Source organism: Pteropus vampyrus, unplaced genomic scaffold (assembly GCF_000151845.1).
Source record: "Pteropus vampyrus isolate Shadow unplaced genomic scaffold, Pvam_2.0 Scaffold15, whole genome shotgun sequence".
Classification (NCBI taxonomy): Eukaryota; Metazoa; Chordata; class Mammalia; order Chiroptera; family Pteropodidae; genus Pteropus; species Pteropus vampyrus.
The window spans coordinates 4,668,632-4,690,526 of NW_011888796.1; the positions used below are offsets into that span (position 1 = coordinate 4,668,632).

General features: G+C 36.2%; 1 protein-coding gene across 1 annotated transcript in view; it reads right to left on the reverse strand.

Annotated features, from left to right (window-relative positions):
• The window catches only part of SYNE2 (spectrin repeat containing nuclear envelope protein 2), a 293,506-nt gene that overhangs the window by 242,390 nt on the left and 29,221 nt on the right, over positions 1-21,895 (reverse strand). Inside the window, exon 2 of the mRNA XM_011386203.2 lies at positions 8,369-8,498. Coding sequence (XP_011384505.1) covers positions 8,369-8,447 — 79 coding nt within the window. The 5' untranslated portion in view covers positions 8,448-8,498. The remainder of the gene's footprint in view (positions 1-8,368; positions 8,499-21,895) is intronic.

A 21,895-nucleotide genomic window follows, 5' to 3' on the forward strand; every position in this document is an offset into this window, starting at 1 on the left:
GATTTACAATGACCTTCGATTTTCAGAGTGTAAAATCACACACCAAACTCACCAGATGTTTATGAATTAATCTAGTATAATGACTTCTTACTTTTCCATTTTCAAGGGGAAATTATTTTGAGTTTTATGTTTCCTAATAAACTACTTCAAGCTCTGAATAATTAAGCCCCCTCCAACACACACACACACACAAAAGCTCAGAAAAATCCTGTATCTCCCATGGGGCTAATTAAAAAGGATTCCGATTTCTACAAGGAATGAATGACATCTTTGTTAACCTACTTTAACAGGACTCTAAATGACCCTGGATTTTTCTTGCCCTAGTTTTCAAAATGTAACTGACCCAGAATAAAGTAAGCTTATCCCCAAACTCCTGGCAAAAACAGAATCAAAATTCCCAGAAGCCAAAACTCTGTATACAACCTAAGAAAAAACATTTTCTGTGCAAAACACTGTACAGTGCAAACAACATTGTTCGAAGAACTCTTATTTTATTTTTCATTTAACTGGAATATTTTTAAGATTATAAAGCTTTACTATATCAAGGCAAATAATCTTCCAGGAAAACACAGCAAAAGACACTGTCAGCTACTCTGATATCAGGAACCTTCTGGAAACTTTTGTGTTGGCGTAACACAGCACGAATAACCAGTGAAGGACTTTAACTTGATTATTTTCTCTGGGTGTAATAATCATCTAATTAGCCAAAAAAGACCCCAGAGATGATTTACTTTTATTCATAATAACTGAGCAGTCTAACTTGGTTATAGAAGCCAAAAATACTGCTTTTTAACACATGTCCTTTTCTTACTCTTCATTCACCATCTCCATCAAAATTCCACATTGGGGACTTGGCTGCAAAAGGGGAGAAATTTCACCCAGAGCCTTTTATTAATCCTGTTCCTCTTTCTCAGACTTCACATGGCTTTATTCACTCACCATCATAAGGCAGAATAGAATTTCTCTCAGAAACATGACACTAAAGTACTAGGGAGCCCCGAGACATCATACACACACCTCCCTTACTCATATATAAGCACGCCGTATCTCCATTCTACCTGACTGATGTTCCTGAACACTGAACAGTTCTTCTAATTCAGGGTATTTTACGTATTTTTAATATTAGAATACCCAGTCATTTATTCACTATAAAGTTGTTTATTAAAAGCCTCAAATATGTCAGAAACTTCATTGGCAATAAAGATATAAGAGTACCCTACACGCAGAGCCCCTGACACACACACGGAGGAACTCAGAAGGCCTACTGAAGCAGGTGATGTCCCAAGATGAGTGGAAACTCACGCTCAAGGAACAATTACAGGGGGTTCGGCAAGAAGACAACAAACTCCAGGAAGTTCTTACCAAATTGTTTGATTTTTTACAGTGAGAGGAATATGTAATTCATCTTGCAAATAAAGTTAGATAGAGCAGATTTTTATTCTTTACCTGCCTATAACTCAAATATGAAAAGATATTCCAACAACATTTTCAATCATATTTTGGTTAAGTTTGCATGTTGGATAACAAAATTAGGACTATGATCCTGTATAGTTAAGGACTTCGAACTTGTTTCATACGAATAATTAGATTCGCATCCCAGGTCATTTTCTCACTTTCACATGACATCAAAAGCACAGCTGGACTACATGCTTCTTGAAGCTGCTCAATCTATTCATCTTTGTACCCTTAACATCCAGCCCACTGCACATCCTGATTAACTGAATAAAATTAAACATTATAGCACACTGTTATGCTTGTAATCTAACCCACTGAACACAAATAATTTCTAATGGTATTAAAAATAATATATAAATTGAAAGCCTCCCTTCTGATAGATACTCATAAATAATGAATAAATTTAAATAGAGAATTACCTAACCACAGAGATTCACATTTCACTACTGAGCCCTACCAAGTAATAATATCTATCCAGAAGGCATAGAGGGCTTTTTTAATCTTTTAAAATATGCCATCTAGACGATAACAGTACTAAATAAAACATATGAGCATTGTTTGAAATGACACAGTAACGGGGCTAAACATGGCTTTATATAGGTTCACGAAGACAGTTAACCATTTATTCACCAGCATTTTGGCAGGACTGCATGAAAGTTAACTCCTCGTGCGGTGGCAAAGGTAATAAAATACAAATCTCTGCCTAGTTCTGCGTCTAATTAACGCTAATGTTCAGTACTCAGATGTTGTTTTTCCAAAGCAGTGGCCTACCTCATTTTTTAAAACAAAATAATTTGTTTCTGTTATGTGAACATACGTATTATGTCCTTTTATGGCCAACAAAATATTATATTTACCTGTTCAAAAGAAATAACTTAAATCTGAAATATATAAAGGGTTCAAAAGAGTTCAAAATTGCCATGGCTGTCATTTAAAATATCACGAGATGAGTCAGCCAATCAGTGAATATCACTTATTATTAATTGGACTTTCAAATGGGTCCTCCACCTGTATTGTGTTTTTTACTCTTTCCCTGGCATAGAAGCAGTTCTCATGAGTTTCCTTATAAATGGTATCTTTTATCTACAATTCATTTTAAGCAGATTGATATAAAATAATATTGAATGTCCTTATTATTTGCTGCTATTAAAATACTAAATGAAAGCACACTAAATAAACACAGTTAATAATTTGGACGTTTTATGTGCTACCACCATTATCTTAAGCAGCTCAGCTTCTAAACCTTGGAGCTGCTCTACCTTTTTATCCATGTTCAATAGTTGCAAAGTCCTACTGAGTCTTCCACTTTAATGATTTTCATATCTGTCTCAGATTGTCATACTCACTGCTGTAACTCTAATCCAGGCGAGCACAGCTCAACATCCAGACATTTGCAAAGCTTTCATACTGGTTCCTCCAACGCCACTCTCTCGCCCTTTTCGAGTCTTCCTATGCCTCAAAACCAGGTTAATCTCCTTAACGCACAACTCTGACCTCTGACCAGATACTATATTATCATTCTCAAGACCCGATAACTATCAACTACCTAAAATCAAAATCCCCAAACTTCTTGGGTTTGAATTCAATTCCCTCGAGGATCTTAATATGAGAAATATTTCCGAAGGGATTCCTACTTTGGTCTCACGCTAAATTGAATGGCAAAGAAAGTCCCTTCCAACTTGAAAATTCTGTGATAGTTATCTATCTTGATCCTCTACTGCTCACATAATCATATCAATCCAATACTTCAAAGAATTATTCCCTGAACATATCCTTCCCACCTGAAGAGCTTAGGAGAGATGTTATTTCAAACAAAACATGCAGTTACTATTTTCTTGGGATAAAAGGAAAGGAAGCACCTATTCTTTTGCCAGGAAAGAAATCCAATGGAAAGATCTAAAGAAATTCTATAATGGACACCCAGGTAAAGCAAATAACTTTTAAAGACAGTCATCGGTTTTAATAGCTTGAACTTTCATATATCAAGTTCATTTAAAATATGGACCACCCATAGTAGTACAAAATGCACTAAATTCCATTTTTACATTAATATTTTCAAATTCACAAATGCCATTCCTTTCTCCTCCCAACAATCCAATCAGTTCAGTGCTATTCTCCTCACTGGACTCAGAGAACATAAATATCTCCCTACAAAAAGGGAAAAAGGGCCCTCGAAAATTCCTTCATAAAGACATTTTCTCAAGATCGCACAAAAGATGAGCAAAAAGATGAAGTAACTTGTTTATTGTCCTGCTCTATGAATTTCAGCAAAGCACTTCCTGATTCCTCAGGCCTGATTCCTTGAAGGCCCTGCACGCACGGGATATCTTTTTTCATAGCATATCAACAACGAATCGCCACATTTTCATGCAGGTATTTTAATCTTTTCTTGAGGATATTATTCTGAGTCAGGGTATGGCCAGAATAGTCTCATCTTAGATAAGTTTTGGCTAAAATAAAGTAGGCATCATAAGTTAAAGAGGCATCTAAATAAGGTTCTGAAATGAGGGGGAAAAACTTTCTTATGAGCAGTGATCCTGAGCCTCTCACATTACATAAAATCTCTTTTCTCATATTACTCCAAGGATCATTAAGCACATGTGAATTTTGTGAAATACAAGGCTGCTTACGTAGCGTACAAAGCCGAATGCTTTTAAGACTATTGCCAAAAGCCTGCAGCTCAGTAGTTGCTAATGCGCATAATATGTTCTATCAATTTTTTCCTAAATAACTAATCCTGCTATGAAACCAAGCTACCTTCAGAAATATATACAAGTTCCTTCTTTCCTTCCTTCCTTCTTCCTTCCTCCCCGCTTTTTTCTTTCTTCTCTCCCTTTCTTCCTCCCTCCTTCCTTTCCTCCTTCCCTCCTCTCTTTTCTTTCCTTTCTCTATCTCCCTCCTTCCCCCCTCCCCACAACTAGGCTGAAAGAATTATTATAAATTTGCTGAAAACAATAAAGAACTTAAGGAAACCTATTCATTTCACAATTAAGCTTTCATTCTATAGTCATGGGAACTTCTTGGCTGGTATCCCAGAGGGTACCTGGCTAATGTGAGCATCCCTTGCCCAGTGTCAATCTCACCACATTATAGTATTAGCTTTCCACCTCTGTCACTATAGAACAATGCATCCAGCACCATGATCCTCTAAATACATCATGAAAGAAGATCATTCACACTGGTAGTGAATGTATATCACATTTCCACTGCAAACATCCCATACTCATCTCCTATTGTAAAGCAGATTTATAACCTAATATGATTCAAAACACGCGAATAGAAACCACTCATTTCTCAGTAATTTGCTAATTATTTTGAGCTACTTGTGAAACTGAGATCATTAATGTTACTTGAAGCTGCTCGACTATATTCTGGCTATAAAAGTTTGCTATGGATTAACTGGGATAAGGCTAAGATTTAAGTGGATTTTCCAGAGAAAGTTGTTAGGGAAATTCTCTCTTTCAAATCGTTCTTTAAAATGTGTCACAGGGGGTGTGGTGCAGTGGAAAGAAAACTATCTTCCAGGTCGAACCCAGCTCTGCTGCTCACTAGTATCTGACCCTGGGAAGGTAATTCCATCTTCCTGAGCCACAGTTTCCTTCCCTGTGCCTTGAAGATAAAAATATCTACCCTACAATGCAATTGTGAAGATCAAATGAGATAATGTATGTAAGAGTGCTATGTAAGCTAGAGCATGTACATAAAAGTCTTGGAGCACATTTTGCACTGAGGAAGAAAATATTAACTATAATAACTATAACGCTATAAGTGCTAAAATAGGTACTATGGGAGAACAGAAGAGGAAATGTGAATCTCAGCCAAAGAGAGCGCAGGGCTCAGGAGGAGGCTGAGTCTGGCTGACTTTGAGACTGATAAGGGGTAGATGAGGGATGGATAAGCTGGACTTCTCCCAGTGGGAAGAAGAGGCAGGGGAGCTTCAGGGGGTACAACCTGAACAGAGGCACACAGGAGGGGGAGTATGGCCCCTTAGGGAGCTATGGGGATGGAGCACAGGGTATACCTGTGGGGTGAGGCAGAAGATGAGGGCAGAGAGAAAGGTAAATGCCAGAAGGAAGAGCCTGTGAGTCACATCAAGAAGTCTAGACTTCGTCTCACATGTGATGGGGAGTCCTGGAATAGATATCAAAACAAACAAACAAAAAGAAAACAGCAAAAAACAGATTTCTGGTTTATAATTTTTTCCTATCAAACATGCAGTTCCTACTCTAGGTGTGTGCTTGTGGGCAAGAAATCCTTTGAGACAAAGACTGTCACCGTAAACATATAAAAAGAAATTACAATGCATGTATTGAACTTCTACTCTGTGTCAGGTACTGCACTAAGCCTTTTGCATGCACTACTGTTCATCTTCAAAATGTAGTTGCAACATAGGCATTATCATCTATATTTTAAATATGAGGACACTGACTCAAAAAAGATAGTCTCTTGTCCAAGTTCAAAGAACCAGCAAGTGACAGAACCAGGAAATTAGTTTTATCATATGGTCTGTAACTATATATGGTGTCAGGGGTACTAGACTTATCAAGGGAATCACTTCATAAATTATATAAATGTCTAACCACTATGCTATACACCTGAAATTAATATAATATTGAATGTCAACTGTTGAAAAAAAATTTATTTTTTTTTTAAAAAGAAGAAAAAATAAATTTGTTTATCTATTTACTGATGCACTATCTTCCTGATACATTTTAGGTTACATGAGTTACTATTCGCATGCCACTAAAATTTCAGAGAAAAATAAGGGCACTGATTTTTTTCAGTTAAATGAAAATTTGATTTCAACTATTTATGAATATTATATAATACTATAAAAAATGTAGAGAATTTTTTAAATTCTTACCTAAAGTACTACCTGTCAACATATTATGTTTCTTAGTCTACATAAATTACATATTTATTTTTAAAAGTCTGATACAAAAAGGAAATACAGATGGCCAATAGGTATATGAAAATATGCTCAAGTTCACTAATCATCAGAGAAATGCAAAGTAAAACCAAAATGAGACATCACCTCACACCTATCAGAATGGCTATCATCAATAAATCAACAAAAAACAAGTGTTGGCGAGGATGCGGAGAAAAGGGAACACTCATACATTCTTGGTGGGACTGCAAATTGGTACAGCCACTATGGAAAACAGTCTGGAGGTTCCTCAAAAAATTAAAAATGGATCTATCTTTTGGTGTTTGGATATACCTCCTGGGTATTTATCCAAAGAAAATCAAAACAATAATTCATAAAGATCTATGCACCCCTATCCTATGTTCATGGCAGCATAATTTACAACAGCCAAGATATGGAAGCAACCTAAATGCCCATCAACAGACAACTGGATAAAGAAGTTATGGTTCATACATGCAATGGAATATTACTCAGTCATTAAAAAAATGAAATCCTACCATGCAATGACATGGATGGACCTAAAGGTTATTATGCTGAGTGAAGTTAAGTCAGACAGAGAAAAATAAATACCATATGATTTCACTAATATGCAGAATCTAAGGAACAAAAAGAACAGACTAATCAAAAACAGACTCGCAAATATAGAGGACAATCTGGTGACGGCCAATGAGGAAGAGGGTTGGGGGGCTGGGAGAATGGGATGAAGGGTTAAAGAAGTACAAATTAGTAGTTGATCTATGGTCACGGGGATGGGGAGCACGGCATAACGAATACAGTCAGCATTAATGAAATGGCTAGGTGTACAGCCAGAGGAAAGAACGAACAATCAGGGAGATCGTTTCATAAACTATATGTCTAAATCAATGTATTTGAAACTAATAATAAAATAAAATATATTTTAAAGGCCTGATACATACAGGTAGAGTCTATTGCAATAGCTACTGACTTCAAAGTCAAGAATCTCATCATTCAAAACATTTTTAATTAAAAAGAAAATATCAGAAAGTCATTTTCAGATTTTATCATAAATGTCTCAAATAAATGTAATGTACAGCATGGCAACTATAGTTAATAATACTGCATTGCATATTTGAAAGTTGCTAAGAGAGTAGATCTTAAAACTTTTCATCACAAAAAAAATTCTGTAAATATGTATGGTGACGGATATTAACCAGACTTATTGTGGTGATCATTTCACAATACAAAGAAGTATCAAATCATTATGTTGCACACCTGAAACTAATATAATGTATGTCAACTATACCTCAATTAAAAATTAATAAAGAAAATTAGAAATAAAAATAATAAATGACTCAAAATCTATGGCTTCTAAGTAACATTCTAAGAATGTTGCTTAATACCATAGTTCATAATCTTAACATTACTTTAACATACAGTTACAAAAAAAATTTGCAAAGAATTGCCATAGCCGTATTTCTGGTACACTAACTAACTTTACTCAGCTCCAAGATTTGCTTTATCAACAAAGGTAGAAAGCCTAGTGGCTAATGAATTTTCAAAGTACAAAACAAACATTGCCAAACTCCACTAAAGCACTTAAAAAATACAGACTACTTACTCTGCATAAATATACACATGATTCACATGATTGAAATGTCAACACTCACTCATAATTTTACTATTCCTTTCTATTAGTGCAAAAGAGGATGTACATTTAAAATAAGCTATGCATAAAGATGTAAAACAAGTACAAACAATACCAAGCAAACTGTGGTTAACTAATTCAATTTTCACTACAAATAAAATACACTCAGAGTGAAAAACTGAGATACCAAATTCCTTCCAGGTATTCCTTAGTTTCTAGAGAAGTGAGCTAGCAATAAAAACATTTAAGTAATATATTAAAAAGTTCTACAATTGGAAAAATACACAAGAGAGACAGGAAGCGATGAAATTTGTGAAGAGACGAGGGAGGGTAAGGTTTCCACAGTTGCTATGGGTGTTATCCGACTCAATCTTAATTACCTTGCAGTGAAATATGGAGATCATCGATGCCCAAGGAAACCTGTTCATCTTCAGTGGGAAGCACAGGACTGGATGCCATCCTTTGATTCAGTGGAGATTACACCATGTCCATATCAGTTAAAGAAATGAACTAAAAGTAAAAGGGATAAATGTTCATTAGTAAGTCCGCTGCTTTGCATTTCCAGTAAACATGTATCACCAGAGAGTAACTGAAACCAAAACCTGCCCTCCAAAAGCACCAGAGTTTTCTAGAATTTCCTTCGTTCATGAGGAACAAAGTGACTACGCCTTCTTTTCTGAATCATAATCAAGATTTTGCCCTGGGACCTATTCACTGGAGTTGCTGGCAGAACTCCAAAAAAGCCAGCATTGTGGATTTCACATCTGTGGTGAAAAGGAAAGCTACACGGTTAGATTCCATATCTTGTCTAGAGGAAGCACAGTTGACACAAACTGGTATCTTAGGAGTCTTTGTGTATTTTCTTGTCAACCTTCACCCGGCAAAGATTTTCTTTAAAGTTTTTTATCTAGCTTAATTCTTTTTCTGCTCCATAAATGTTACCATTTACTAGAACAGTAAGAGCTGACCCTGCATAGCCTATAAAGTGAAACTAAAAAATACTATATTGAAAGAATGTTTAACGGGTTATCTGTTAGAATGAATTATTTTCCCAAGTACTTGTCTTTCTCCCTACACATTTCTTTCTCTTTCTCCACTTTGACTCTTAAAAAATCCTTCCAGTAAGAGTAATTCTTACTCTGCAACTCTAAAAGTATTGCTTCATGCATGTGTATGCCACTATTAGTATCTTGGGGGTTGAGAATAAAACATTGACTTCTCTCATACAGATGATGATTTTCTTATCAAAATAAACCTAACCAAATATATAAAAATATAAAATGTATTAGAGGATAAAGAGAGGGATGAATAAATGTACAGATATGTGGTCAAGCAAGGACAGCAAAATGTTAATGGTAGAATCTACGTGTTGGGGATATCAGTGTTCACTGTAACATCTTTTAACTTTGCTACATATTAGAAATTCTTCATTAATAAAATGTTGGGGGAACTAAAAACTAAATAAACTTGAGGCACCAGCTAGATACAATCATATTAAAATCACTAATCAGTTAATCCTACAGGTAGACTTTAAAATTTCTATCTTGCCTTCCCCACTCTCTTTTTAGCACCCACAACCCCTTCTATTATCTCTCCCATGGATCACTCTGTTGTTGAAGATTTTACCCACCAAATAAACTATGTTTATTAATTAATAATTAACTGTTTTATCCTCTGAATTAAGATGAATCAGAGACCACCTGATGCAATAGTGTTACTATACTGAGTTGGTGGGATTGTAACCAAAATAAAAGCTGTTTGTTAGTTCAGGTGAGCCTGTGCAGCCTGAAGAAGGATAAAGGTAAAAATATCCTCAGCTTCTGATGTACTAAGGATCTCCACTCCCCCTTCCTGTACCCAAGGGCTACTAAACTCAAAGCAAAGACAGAGAGCACTTCATGATGTCAGGAAACAAACTGAATTCCAGAATGAATTTCCTAAGGGCACCCACTATTCCCTGCTCGGGCTATTTAAACAAACAAATAAAAAAGGGTAGTAACAGTAGTAGCATAAACATTTTTATAGCACTTACAATACACAGGCACCATTCAAAGCACTTTGCATATATAATCTCATCCAATCTTTATGACAACTGTATGAGTTAAGTACTATAATTATCTCCATATTTGAAAAGACAAAACTGAGATACACAAAAGTCATATACAGCTGTCCATAGACACATAGCTAATAAATGATGGAGCTAAGATTTGAACCAAGGTGGTTTTGGTTTCATACTCCATGTTCTTCACCAATACAAGTTGATACCTCATAGGGCTAGCTAAAACTGCCCAGATTTCATTTATTCTTTCTTTCCTCATTTACTCAACAAGGATTTTTATGTGCTAGACCCTGCTGTCAAGGAATTCAATCTTCTATGAATGACAAATCAATAGAATATTGAGAAAAATCCTCTAAGAAATATATGCAGAACATTCTATGGAAACAAAGGAGAAGGCGTGCCCCCATCAACCTGAAGCTGGAAATAGATGTGACTGTCAGGAGTGTACTTATTATAAACAGCTTTTCACCCCAAATAGTCTTATTAGCATTATTCAGATAACACCTTGAATTCAATAAGAATATCTCTGAAAGCCACTCATCGCCATTCAATATTAATCAAATAAAAGGTAATAAATGTAGAGGAAAGAATTTCACTTTGCCTTATTTATATTAAAAATAAAAATAGAGCAATAGAGAATAAATCGACAACCAGAGAATCAAGAAATGTTCCTGTGAGAAACTGGTACGTGGGATTCATTATAATTGTATATTAAAGTTGTTGAAAAAAATTAGTATTAGTCAAAAAAATGTCTAGACTTAAGAATAACTTTGCCTGAGAGGTTATTTTAAACAATGAAAATTTATTGGCAAAAAGTCAACAAAATATAATAATTATTTGTTTACTGAAAAAAAAGGATGAAGGCTCGGCCAAAACCAAAGAGCCTATCAACCAGCCTCCCTGAGGGCCATCCTATCATTGATGTTCAGACTTCCCCATGCGGAGCACAACAGCTGCTTTCTCAGGGAGAATCAGCGCAGTGGAGCCCTTCCCCAGTGCTCCTCGCAGCTTTACTTTTCCTTTTCAAATAAAAGTTACACCCAATTCTGTAACAAATCTCATTTGCTTTAGAATGAAAATAAATTAGACTAGTCTTAAAAGTGAATAACGGACCATCTTCAGGTACATAACCAAAGACTGGGCAAAGAATTAATATAGCGGCATTACAGATTCTAAGATCAAGTGGAATCGTATGGAATGACGTTTTAGAAATTCATGTATATTAATATACGTGCTTTTGCAAATGGCATAAGCTATTTTGAAACAACTGTGGTTTGCTTATGCAATATATCTTAATATGTCTCTGGTATCTCTAAAATCTCAAAACACTAGAGAATTTCCCCTTTTTAAAGAAATCTTGGCATTTACTTTGTAGTATTACTAGAATTTTTTTCAACTCAAAATGAAATCTGAATAGAGATTATTGCTAATGAAAGCAATTCTAAATGAATTTTTTATTCATTTTACTTATCTGAATTTTAAATTGTTCAGATGAATACATAATTCTGCTACAGTAAGAAAAATGTTTTTGTTTCTATTTTAACTAAATGACAATGGGAACTAAGGTATTATTTGGTTCAGGGTCAGTTCTATGATCCATATGCTATGAAATCTATATCTGTATCTTCTTCATAAGGAAAAAAATACTCTCTTGACACAAGTAAAACATTAGAAAAACTCTCTGAGTTTGTCAAAAATTTCTGGAAAAGTCTCTTTAAAGCCTTTTTGGTAGCTCAACAAGTCTCTTATTTTCTGATTATTAGGTAGTTTGCTAACAAGCCCTGCCAATTTTATAGCACTGGCGAAATCACTGTGTCAACAGGGAGAAAGGGACATCTCTATCTTATCTTCAAAGGCTGATCAGAAGGTGTAACATTGCGGGATGTAGTAAGTACGCTCAGTTACTTCTTTAATGGTGATTTAAATGTTAACTTTTTTCCCTGGGGTGCCTCCCTCCTTTTTGTCTTTTCTTGAGCTGTTATTTATTGACCACCTAGGACATCTGAAGGCTCTCCCTTCTGTCAGCTAAGTTATAGAGCTATTCCTAGCAACTGACAGTTATTAACTTCGATCTGCTTACAAGCTCACAGAAGAAAGTTGGTGACACATTTACAATAAGTATCCTCGCCTTTTTTCCATTAACTTTTCCTAACTCTGTTATTACTTATTTCTTCATCATCATCTGACCAGAAGCAATCGGTGCAAACTCCCACACCAGATGATTTTTAAAGTCTACTCTGTTATCTCTTTTCAGGGACATTATTTTTTCTAATGACCACCACAAAATGCCAGAAAAATCATTCCTATCCTTTATCACTACACATTTGGGAAACAAACATATAACAATACTCTGGCTATGATACCACTGTGCTTGCTGCCTCACAACGAAGCAATGTCACTCTTCAGCTAATACAAACTGAGCCACTAAACCACCTACCTCGACCATGATAAAAGCATTCTGACTGAATGTAGCCAATTCCCTAAAAGAGCCCTCTGTTGGCCTTGACCAAGTCCCAAGTGTTCTGAACCGCAGGGTGCAGTGCTACAGAATGAGAATGACATTATTTACAGGTGGTTGTTGGAATTCAATGAACAAACACAAGAAACTAAAAAATGACAGTAACGACTAACATTATTGAGTGCTTACTATGGGAGATGTATTACAATATATAAACGTTCTTTATTATAATTTGTGAAATGAATTTGTCAGGATTATTCTATTTCTTAATCAGCAGTAAAAAGTAAAAGCTAGTCATAGTACTAAAATGAAGGGTAAAAAAAACTTAAGGAAAACGTCCAGCACTACAAAATCGTATATGTTAAATCAGCACCAATCCAGAAAGCATGCACTCAGAAAGTAATTATTTTTAATTTCCACCAGCACATTTTAACCTAGAAATTCTGCCCTTGCACTCCACACTCACATTTTCTACAGCTCATAATTCCCCCAGCAAATGTCCATGCCTTTGTTACCACCATGTCCCCAATCTCCCAAAAACCCTGGAGTTAACTTTAAGTTACAAGTACTGACAATGATTTGGGTTTCTTTTTTCCCATATATATCTCATCATTCCTTTTGTTACCACTTCTCTCTGTAACTCCATTATTTTGTTCTTAAATTGCTACCAAAGATTACAGTCTTTCCTATCAACTCCAGCTTTGCAACCCACTTCTTTCAGGAATCCCTAAGAGATCTGGGACATAGAAGCAAGAGATACTGAAGAAGCTACGGATTAGACACAGGTCTGAAAACAAATGGAACAGAGTATGTTGAAAATCAGGGCTGATAGCTAGATTTTAGGCAGGTCTGCAAAGCAACGATAGGGCCTCCAGCCCTCACCCTCCCTACCACCTCCCAGCACCTCCTACCACCTCCCAAGAGTCGTGGCAGCCAGACCTATTCCCCAGACCCCTAGTTCCACCCACATGTTGGATTTCAGAGGATCTTTTTCTGGAGAAAGTAAAAGCCCCTAAGGAAAAAACCTCCAGATATTGATATTTGGGGTTCCTCAATAGAAAGGTCAGTTTTCTGCCAAATTTCTACTGTGAAATTTCACTAATGGCTTCTTCATTCCTTACTCTTAAATATGAGTGGACAACCAAAGATTACCAGATATTCAGGGAGAGCCTCAAAGAATGAAAAAAAGAAATCAAAACAAACATAAAAGTGGAACCTGGAAGAACTGGCAAATGTAGGAAAGAAAAGGAAAAAAAAAAAACTGAAACCGATAACTGAATTTTTTTTTTTTTAGAAATGCACCATAAGATGAATTTTATGTTAAAGCACATAAAAGGTTTCACAATAGCAGTTGCAAACAGAATCGACATTTTTTTTTTTCATTTTATATCTTCACAGGACAATGTACTGTATAATAGGAGGGTATGTGAGTGAATCGGTGATTTTAAAGGTAGTGTTGCTCTTATTAAGACAAAGTTCTAATTTAGGGTCTGAGAAACTTTTTTAAAAATATGTACCTCCATTCGTTCCACAAAGGATTTGTGATTCACAAAACATATTCACTGTTCGTCTGGGTAGAAATGCTGAGAAGTTTGGGAGAGGATTCCGGGAGCTCTCATCAGATGACCTCATTTTTCTAAGGAAAATAAGAAGGTAATCTGCTGGGAGCAGGGGGAGCAAGCGAGGGGTAGGGTCCTTGAGAAATGAACAATACGTGAAACAGGCCACAGCCGAGAATCTGAACCAACTGACCAGAGACACATACAGGGAGTCTGAGGGCAGTGAAGGCGCACTGAGACCAAATCAGCGCTGGCTACAAAGGGATCCAAACAGCATTTTGGGTGCAAGGTTCTCCCAGGAGGACTCTATACTCAGGTAGGATCAGCAACTGCTGGTGAGTTAATCAATTTCTACTGACCAAAAAATGCCCTAAAATTGCACATAGACGAAAGGAGACATGTTCAAGAATGTTCATGGCAGAACTGTTTATAACAGAAAAAAAAATAGAAATATTCAAATCCCATTGGTAGGAGAAAGGATAAACTGGTTGATTCACACAAGGGAAGACTATTCTATAGCTGAAATGAACGAACAACCAATATCAGCAAGGTTATATATCAAAACTATAAAGTGGTGGGTGGGAAAGAGCAAGTGCAAAAAAACTGATATACCAAGAAGTCATTTATGTACTTTATGTAAATTTTAAACATGTGGTAAAGGAACAGAAACATGCTCAGGAATGATACCCCCAAGTTCAGAGTGGATGAGACTTCAGGTTCATAGCGAATTTTTTCTTTCCTCTAAGAATTTAACATCTAAGTAGGGAGTACATTATGGATGTTTAAAATATTCACTAAAACTGCAACAGAATTCTATTTAAGTTAGAAAAGAGAGATGAAATGGTTGAAAGAGCCCTAGACTCTGGCTTTAGTACCAGCTCTGCCACTGACTGACCACATGACCTTGGTTATCATGAGCTTCTCCAAGGTCCTGTTGGCTCTGTCTGAGCCAACTCATAGATTTTCAGGTTCATGGTCAAGTATCTAACCCAGAGTTCTCTGCTGCACATTTAAAAACACTGGATTACAAGAAATATTCACAAATGAATGCCTGAAAAACCGAGTCCACCCGTTCCAGGATGTTATCTTTGGATTCTGTCCAGCCATCAGGGGGCTGTGAACCTGAACTGCATTGTTTTACCCCTCAGAAAATTGCTTTTATTAAAGTGCATCCTGGTATAATCCCGTAAGCTTTACCGAGCAGGTTATTCTAGGAGACGATGAAGAGCAACCTACTGTTGTTCTGACACCGGAGGTCAGCAGCACAGCCCATCCACGAAAGGGTCCTTTCACAAGAACATGTTGTGAAAATTCTCTGGGGTCTCAGGACCCAGATAAACTGATCCGGAGCATTTATTTTTTTAATCTAATGACCATGTTATTTTTATAAACAAAGTTTTCCTCTCTTTTTCTGGCTGATATAGCCCAGATCTAGCAACTACAAATGACTTTATGGAAAACAAGCTGCCTTCCTACTGGCTTTATTCATCTATCTTTATTTTTTCTTCAATGCAACATCCTCACCTATTTTTTTTTTTTTATTCTATTGAACTTTATGTCTCTATGTTAACTACTTCAAATTTTATCTGGAATAAGGGAGGTTACAAAGAAATTAGTTTAATTAGCTCAGATTTTCTGTAAGGACAACAGATGTAGCATGTTGAAAATTACAAAATGAGATACAAATGCAAATTGTCCTTCATTAGTGAGAAAGAAAATTTTACTGGTGGAAAACGAAAGTTTATGTGCTTTCGGTAAATGAAAGTTTTGAAATATTTCTCGATGCCAAGCCACTTAAAGACATTAGATTCCAGTTCTAAGCTCTAGAAAGAGATCTATTTGAAGACAACACTGGAAGTACCGCTAAAACATGACGAATGACTTTGTGGCCTACTTTATCATTTCTGCCAGGTTCTGTCTGCTCCTGTCCCCTCTTCTCGTACTAAGCCTATGTCACATATAGCCTCATTCCCACGGAGACCCTGAATCCTGGAGTCTTGCCTATAAGCAATGGATTAACAATGCCTCCAGTAGGGTGCGGAACACTGAGAGGTACGTGGAAAGGTACTGAGGGGCATAATAAATTAGTTTACTATTATTCATAAGAAAAATATATTCCTGAGAATTCCTTGCACTCAAGAATATATGTTTTTAATGTCTATACTTCTCGTGAATATGTTCTTACTCTGCCTCTGCTCTGTGTCTCCATTCCTGCCCATCAACCTCCCCTCTCTTGTAGATCAGCAGTCCAGGCTCTGCAGGGTTTCTTTTTTTTCTCTCTCTCTCTGTCCCAGCTCCTTCCCATTACAGCAGAGCAAACAGAGTATCCCATAAAATGCTAGCAAACTAAAATAAAAAGAAGCCACCATAAACATTACATACATCCTTGAAAATTTGTTAAAATCATAGCATCTTAAACAAATTGCTTAAATTTTCCAAATAGTGAAAAGAGGTAAGTAATTGGGTCAGCTTGCCATTCAGTAAATTGGCTTTAGGAGAATTGGCCTTCTTTCCCAAAGAAGTAGCTGTGTGACTAACTTATCTCACTTATCTCTGGTCTCCACTCCAAAGATAACCTCAGCCTTGCACCCAGCCTAGCTGATAACCATTCCCTAGTTCCTGTTAGCTCCTTCCTGACATTACATATCGGAATATACTGCAAACATCCTAGCACCAATTTAGAGGCTATAGGTCCTAACTGCTATCTTAAAATGCCAGCTAACATGGAGAAACTCATTCCTTAGAAACCACCGCTAAGTTCACCTGTCCCTTTAGACTAGATCCTTTGGCCTTGAGTCTTTTTCAGATTCTAGACAGTGAGCTCTAACTATGTCTTGTTTGTTGTTGTATCCTAATCATCTAGCATAGAGTATGGCACATAAGTACATAATAAGTGTTTGAGGAAAAATGAAGAGTGAACAAATAAATTTAAAAACTGGAACAATGTTGTTGAGGACACATTCTACAAATCTGAGCTCCTCCCATCTCCCCATCTCCTACCTCACCGCCCCCCATAAGCAGCTTTTTGTTTTATTTTTGTTTTAATTTAGTGCCAGAAAATACTTCATTTCCTTGGAGAAACAGGTTGAGATTTTGCTGTTGTTTTTGTTTTATTTTTGTTGTTGTTTTTCTTCCTGAAAATAAGAACCATATAATTAATGTTCATTTTTTCATTTGAATAGTTCAAAAACACAGAGCTAACTTTGAGGTCAAACAGTAGCAATTATGTAGAGGTCCTTGTTATGTTCATTTTTTACTGGCTTTTGTCTCGCTTTGTGTTTTTACCTTTTATTGACATATAATACCTGATTTTATACATATTTCTTGTGGTCTTCTTAAACCCTTGTGAATAAGATAGCGAATGAACTAATTTAAAAACTATATGAATAGATAAGTGAGCAAACCAAAACTCAGGAATATACTTTACAAGGATTTTTTCATATACAAATAAAACTAAAAATAATTTTGAAATAAAAGTCTTCCCAAGTCAAGACATAAAAAAATAAGTTAAAACTTCCTCCTTCGATATCTCCACTTGAATTGTTCCCCTTCTTTCCATTTTCAACAAGATTGTTTTTTCTCCCAGAATAGCCAGAATTCTTGGCCATAGGAAACTGAATTGCCCTCAAATGGATGTATTTTAAGGTAAAATGCCTATTTCTATTTGTAATGATTTTTTCTTGAGTTTTCAAGGTTTCAGAGGAACTTTGGTCCCAAATTACCTGGAGAAAGAAAGGTGGTTGAGGGGGTGGGGAATTCTGTTAAATTTACAAAGCTGAACTAGTCCTACTGAGCCGTGGTCAAAATAGTTGCATGGACAAATGGTAAAATTCTGAGAACAGAAGTGACTGAAATGTTTGGGAAATATGTGCAGAATCTCTCTGTGATTATAACAGTGTTTTTGTCAAGTGTTTCAAGCAACATAACTGTACAAGCATTTTTACACATGTTTCTGTTGGGTAGCATTTCCCTGCTGATGAAAGATTTGTTGTTAAAATTCCAAACACTAGTCTCTCCGAGATATTTAAAAGAAATATTTCTATATTTGAAATGTCTGCCAACAAATACAAATGCCAAAAACATGTTGGCTGTTAAAATGAGAAGTTTGCTTCCGAAATGTAATATTTCTTTAGAATAATATTTGCCCAATTTTAGGGGCAGCTGCAGAAATGTTTTCACACTGAAATTAATTTACTATTAAAAATGGGCAAAGGCAGAGTGATTTGCTTTTTCCTTTTGGCCTGCACTACCGTAACTGACTCAAATTACACACACCTTTATCAACTGATACACCAGCTGCGCTTGGCCAGGTACCCATTCTCTCTTGTTGACTTACAGAGGAAATTAGCAAAAAGATAAATAAGTCTTTTTTCAGATAAGGGTCTGTTTTGTCTTATGACCACATCCCACGACAGTCCTCAATCACATGTATATGACTGCTAAGTTTCCTGCTTAATTTAGAAGCTTTCTGACCCTACTTTATTCTACTACTCAGGCTTAAGATTAATATAAAAACATGAACCAAATTCAAGGCGAACTGAGAGTTCTAGATGAGATCATATTAATTCATTCATTTAATAGATACTGGTTGAGTGCCTACTATATTGCCAGGCACTGGAGGAGCAGGTGAATGAGTGGGAAAGTCTTTCCAGAGACAGAGACAAAGTGTCCGGGAAACTTAAAACAGCAACAACAACTAACTGCCTGGGGGAAATCCAAAAAAGCAAGACTTGTCATAACAGGCATAAATGGAAAAGGAGCAATTTCTAGCTTCCTACCCTCAAGATTTCCCTGCTAAAGCAGGTAGATCCTAGAAAATGTAAACTGGTGGATGAGAGGGCTGGCGAGGACAAGTAAGTCTACTTAAATTATAAATCATTAATAAGTGCGAAAATAAGTTTGTTCCTCCAATCCACCATAACAAAGCCAAGGATTAGGAAATAAATCCAGGTGTTTTTAGAGAGTGAAAAAAAAAATCCTTTCAATATAAATTACACTTACTGTAAGGCTAAAAAGTTGAATTACAGTTCAAATTTATTTTCTACAAAATGGAATATACATTTTATTTACTTTTAAGAGGATTTTGTACTACAAAAGTAGTATGTGCTTATTAAAGTAATTTAATGTTACAGAAAATTTTTTTAAAAATCAATAAAATCTATCCATAACCTCACCATCCAAATACGACCACTCCTAATATTTTGGTGAATTTTTAGATTATTTTTATCTCTAACACAGGCTTTTTTCTTTTACAGAACTGTAATTATATCACAAATATTTTTTATTCTGCTAAATATTAAGCATCAGAATTTCCATTTTATTAGTCTCCATAAATATCATTTTAATACCTGCATTGTAGTTTGATGGTACATAAAATTTTGATTTGGAAAAGAGCAGTAAGAGTTACTCCTAAATCTTCTCAAAAAAAAAAAAAAAGGAAAAAAATGTTATGTTATTATTTAGCTTTCATTTGTTTACTATTTGTAATTTAACCAAAGAATATTAATGTACAGCTCATATGCTTCAGGCATTATGCTTGCTGGGTGGCCAGCAAGATAATCAATCCTTGGGAAAATGGTCTCCAGGACAAGAGGGATTCATATTCCCTCACCTTATCTGATTCCTGGCCATTTTCACACTGTGCTTCAGCTCTCTTCTGTGCAGATTACATCAAATAATTGAGCTATACTATGAGACTAATTTCCAATAGGGTAGGCATGGTGAATGGGCAGCAGTAACAAGAACCTAGGCACACCTGATCTAGAACATAAACCCAAGATCTCTGCCTATGGTGAGAGAAGCAAAGACCAGCACATATCGGCTGCTCGCAGGCTGTCAAGTGAAAGACAGTGCTTCCCATGTGGGTTTGGGATATCCTAGTCACACTAAGTCTAGTCTGGGATGCTGAATGGTCTTGTGAGGAGGCAATGCCATGTCGCAGAATTATTCCTGGACTAGTCAATTAGCAGACCTGAGTTCTAATCCTCGTTCTGGCCCAACCATAGAGAATGCATTTTGACCCAAGAGTAGAGAATGCATTTAACATATCTGAACCCTAATTTTTTCATTCATAACAACATATGGGTGGAGCTAGATAGTTTCTAAGAGCCCTTCCAGCTCAATAAAAAAATCTGTGATTTTATGATACTATAAAAAGCAGGACTCACAATCCACAAAAGCAACAAACCCAACCATCTTACCACTTTCTAAGCATTATTTCAAACATAAGGAAAGAAGAAAAAGTTCCCTGTTGCTCCAGAAGTTATATATCTTCCAGTTCAATCACTGAGCTATTTTGAGTTGTGATCGATCTCCAGTCTGGCTGACAATGCCAATGAGGCCAGGACGGGGTATGAGCCTCTGGATCCCTGTGAAGGACAATCAGCTGTGCTCCTTCCTAGGCCCACAAGCTGAATGCCCTCCCCATGGACCTACAGACAGTGTCTGATCTCAGTTCATATCTGCCTTTCTTATGGAAAAGCTCAAAGTATCACCTTAAATGACTGAAGGTCACATTCCTGTTATTTGACATTCTCTGACAACACAAAAACTAGAAGATTAAATCTCTTTATTATTGAAAAATTATTTTCATTTTTTCTCAAAATTATTACTTACATACTGTTATGGTTTTCTTTATAAATCTTTAATAATTAGAGAATATTCCATACCATTTAAAAAACACAAAATTAATAAGACTACTCCCCAATAAGTATAAAATATACTGTCAAAATTTTAGACACCTACTTATAAAATATAAAATGGATATACATACAGCAGGTAAAAGAACCTTACACTTAATAATCGTCTTTGCACCTAATAATCACACAATGTATTCTGAAAGTCTACCTACTTCTTGAAATCAACCTCTATAACTTAAAAAGAAAAAAAGGAAGAAAATTCTATATAATAAAGAAGTGGACAACAGAGCACGCATTCCACCCTGCCTTACAGGAATTACTCTTACCAAAAAAATCCTTACTTATCTGCAGATCATGAATCCAAAAAAAAAAAAAAAGTATCATCAGCTAGCTCTCAATTACCCAAGCACACACGATCCTTTTTGTAAATTAGTCATAGTCCCTTCCTGCAGCCAAGGACATTACAAAGGGGTGTTAAATTGGTGTGTCTGCCTGTATGTATGCCTTTGTAGATAGTGAGTTACCCAACCATGCATTTGGAATCTTGTTTGAGACAGTGGCCGTGGGAATATTAAGGCTACTTTCATCCTGTGAAACATCTCTGTGCTAGTATGATGCAGGTAGTCGTAGGGTTTAGTCACTTAACTACAAAGCAACACAATCCCATGTAGGCACAGGGATGGGGATGGTCAGGTTCAACTATGAAAATCAGCATCCATTCAACTTGCTTATTCTTGGAACATCGTCCCTCAGCTTCCATTAAGTGTTCAATAAATGTAGCGGCATGTCTCGAATACACGTGTAGAATCAACATGCATACTGAACAGCTCTACCTCAACAACCTGCAGTGTAACATACTCAAAATAGAACATGTGACTTCACTTTCAGCCATGAAGGAGTTACAGAGTCCATAATTAACCTTCTTCTATAAAGTTTTAAAAATAAAGGAGACCATTATTTTGAGACCTCAACTGGCAATGCAAGAGTATCACCTTTCTGAGAAGGGAAACAAGCAAGGTGAGCCCCACAACTACCTGTGCTTTCTACCTGCAGACAGTTTGCAGACCTCAGCATTTCAAGGGGAACACCAAACAGAGTCTGACAATTTCAGTGAGATCAGAATTCAGAAGGCCAAGGGGGCCAGAGCAGAGAAGGAAGCAGAATTGGGTAGAGGAAGAAGCTGAGTTGCAAAG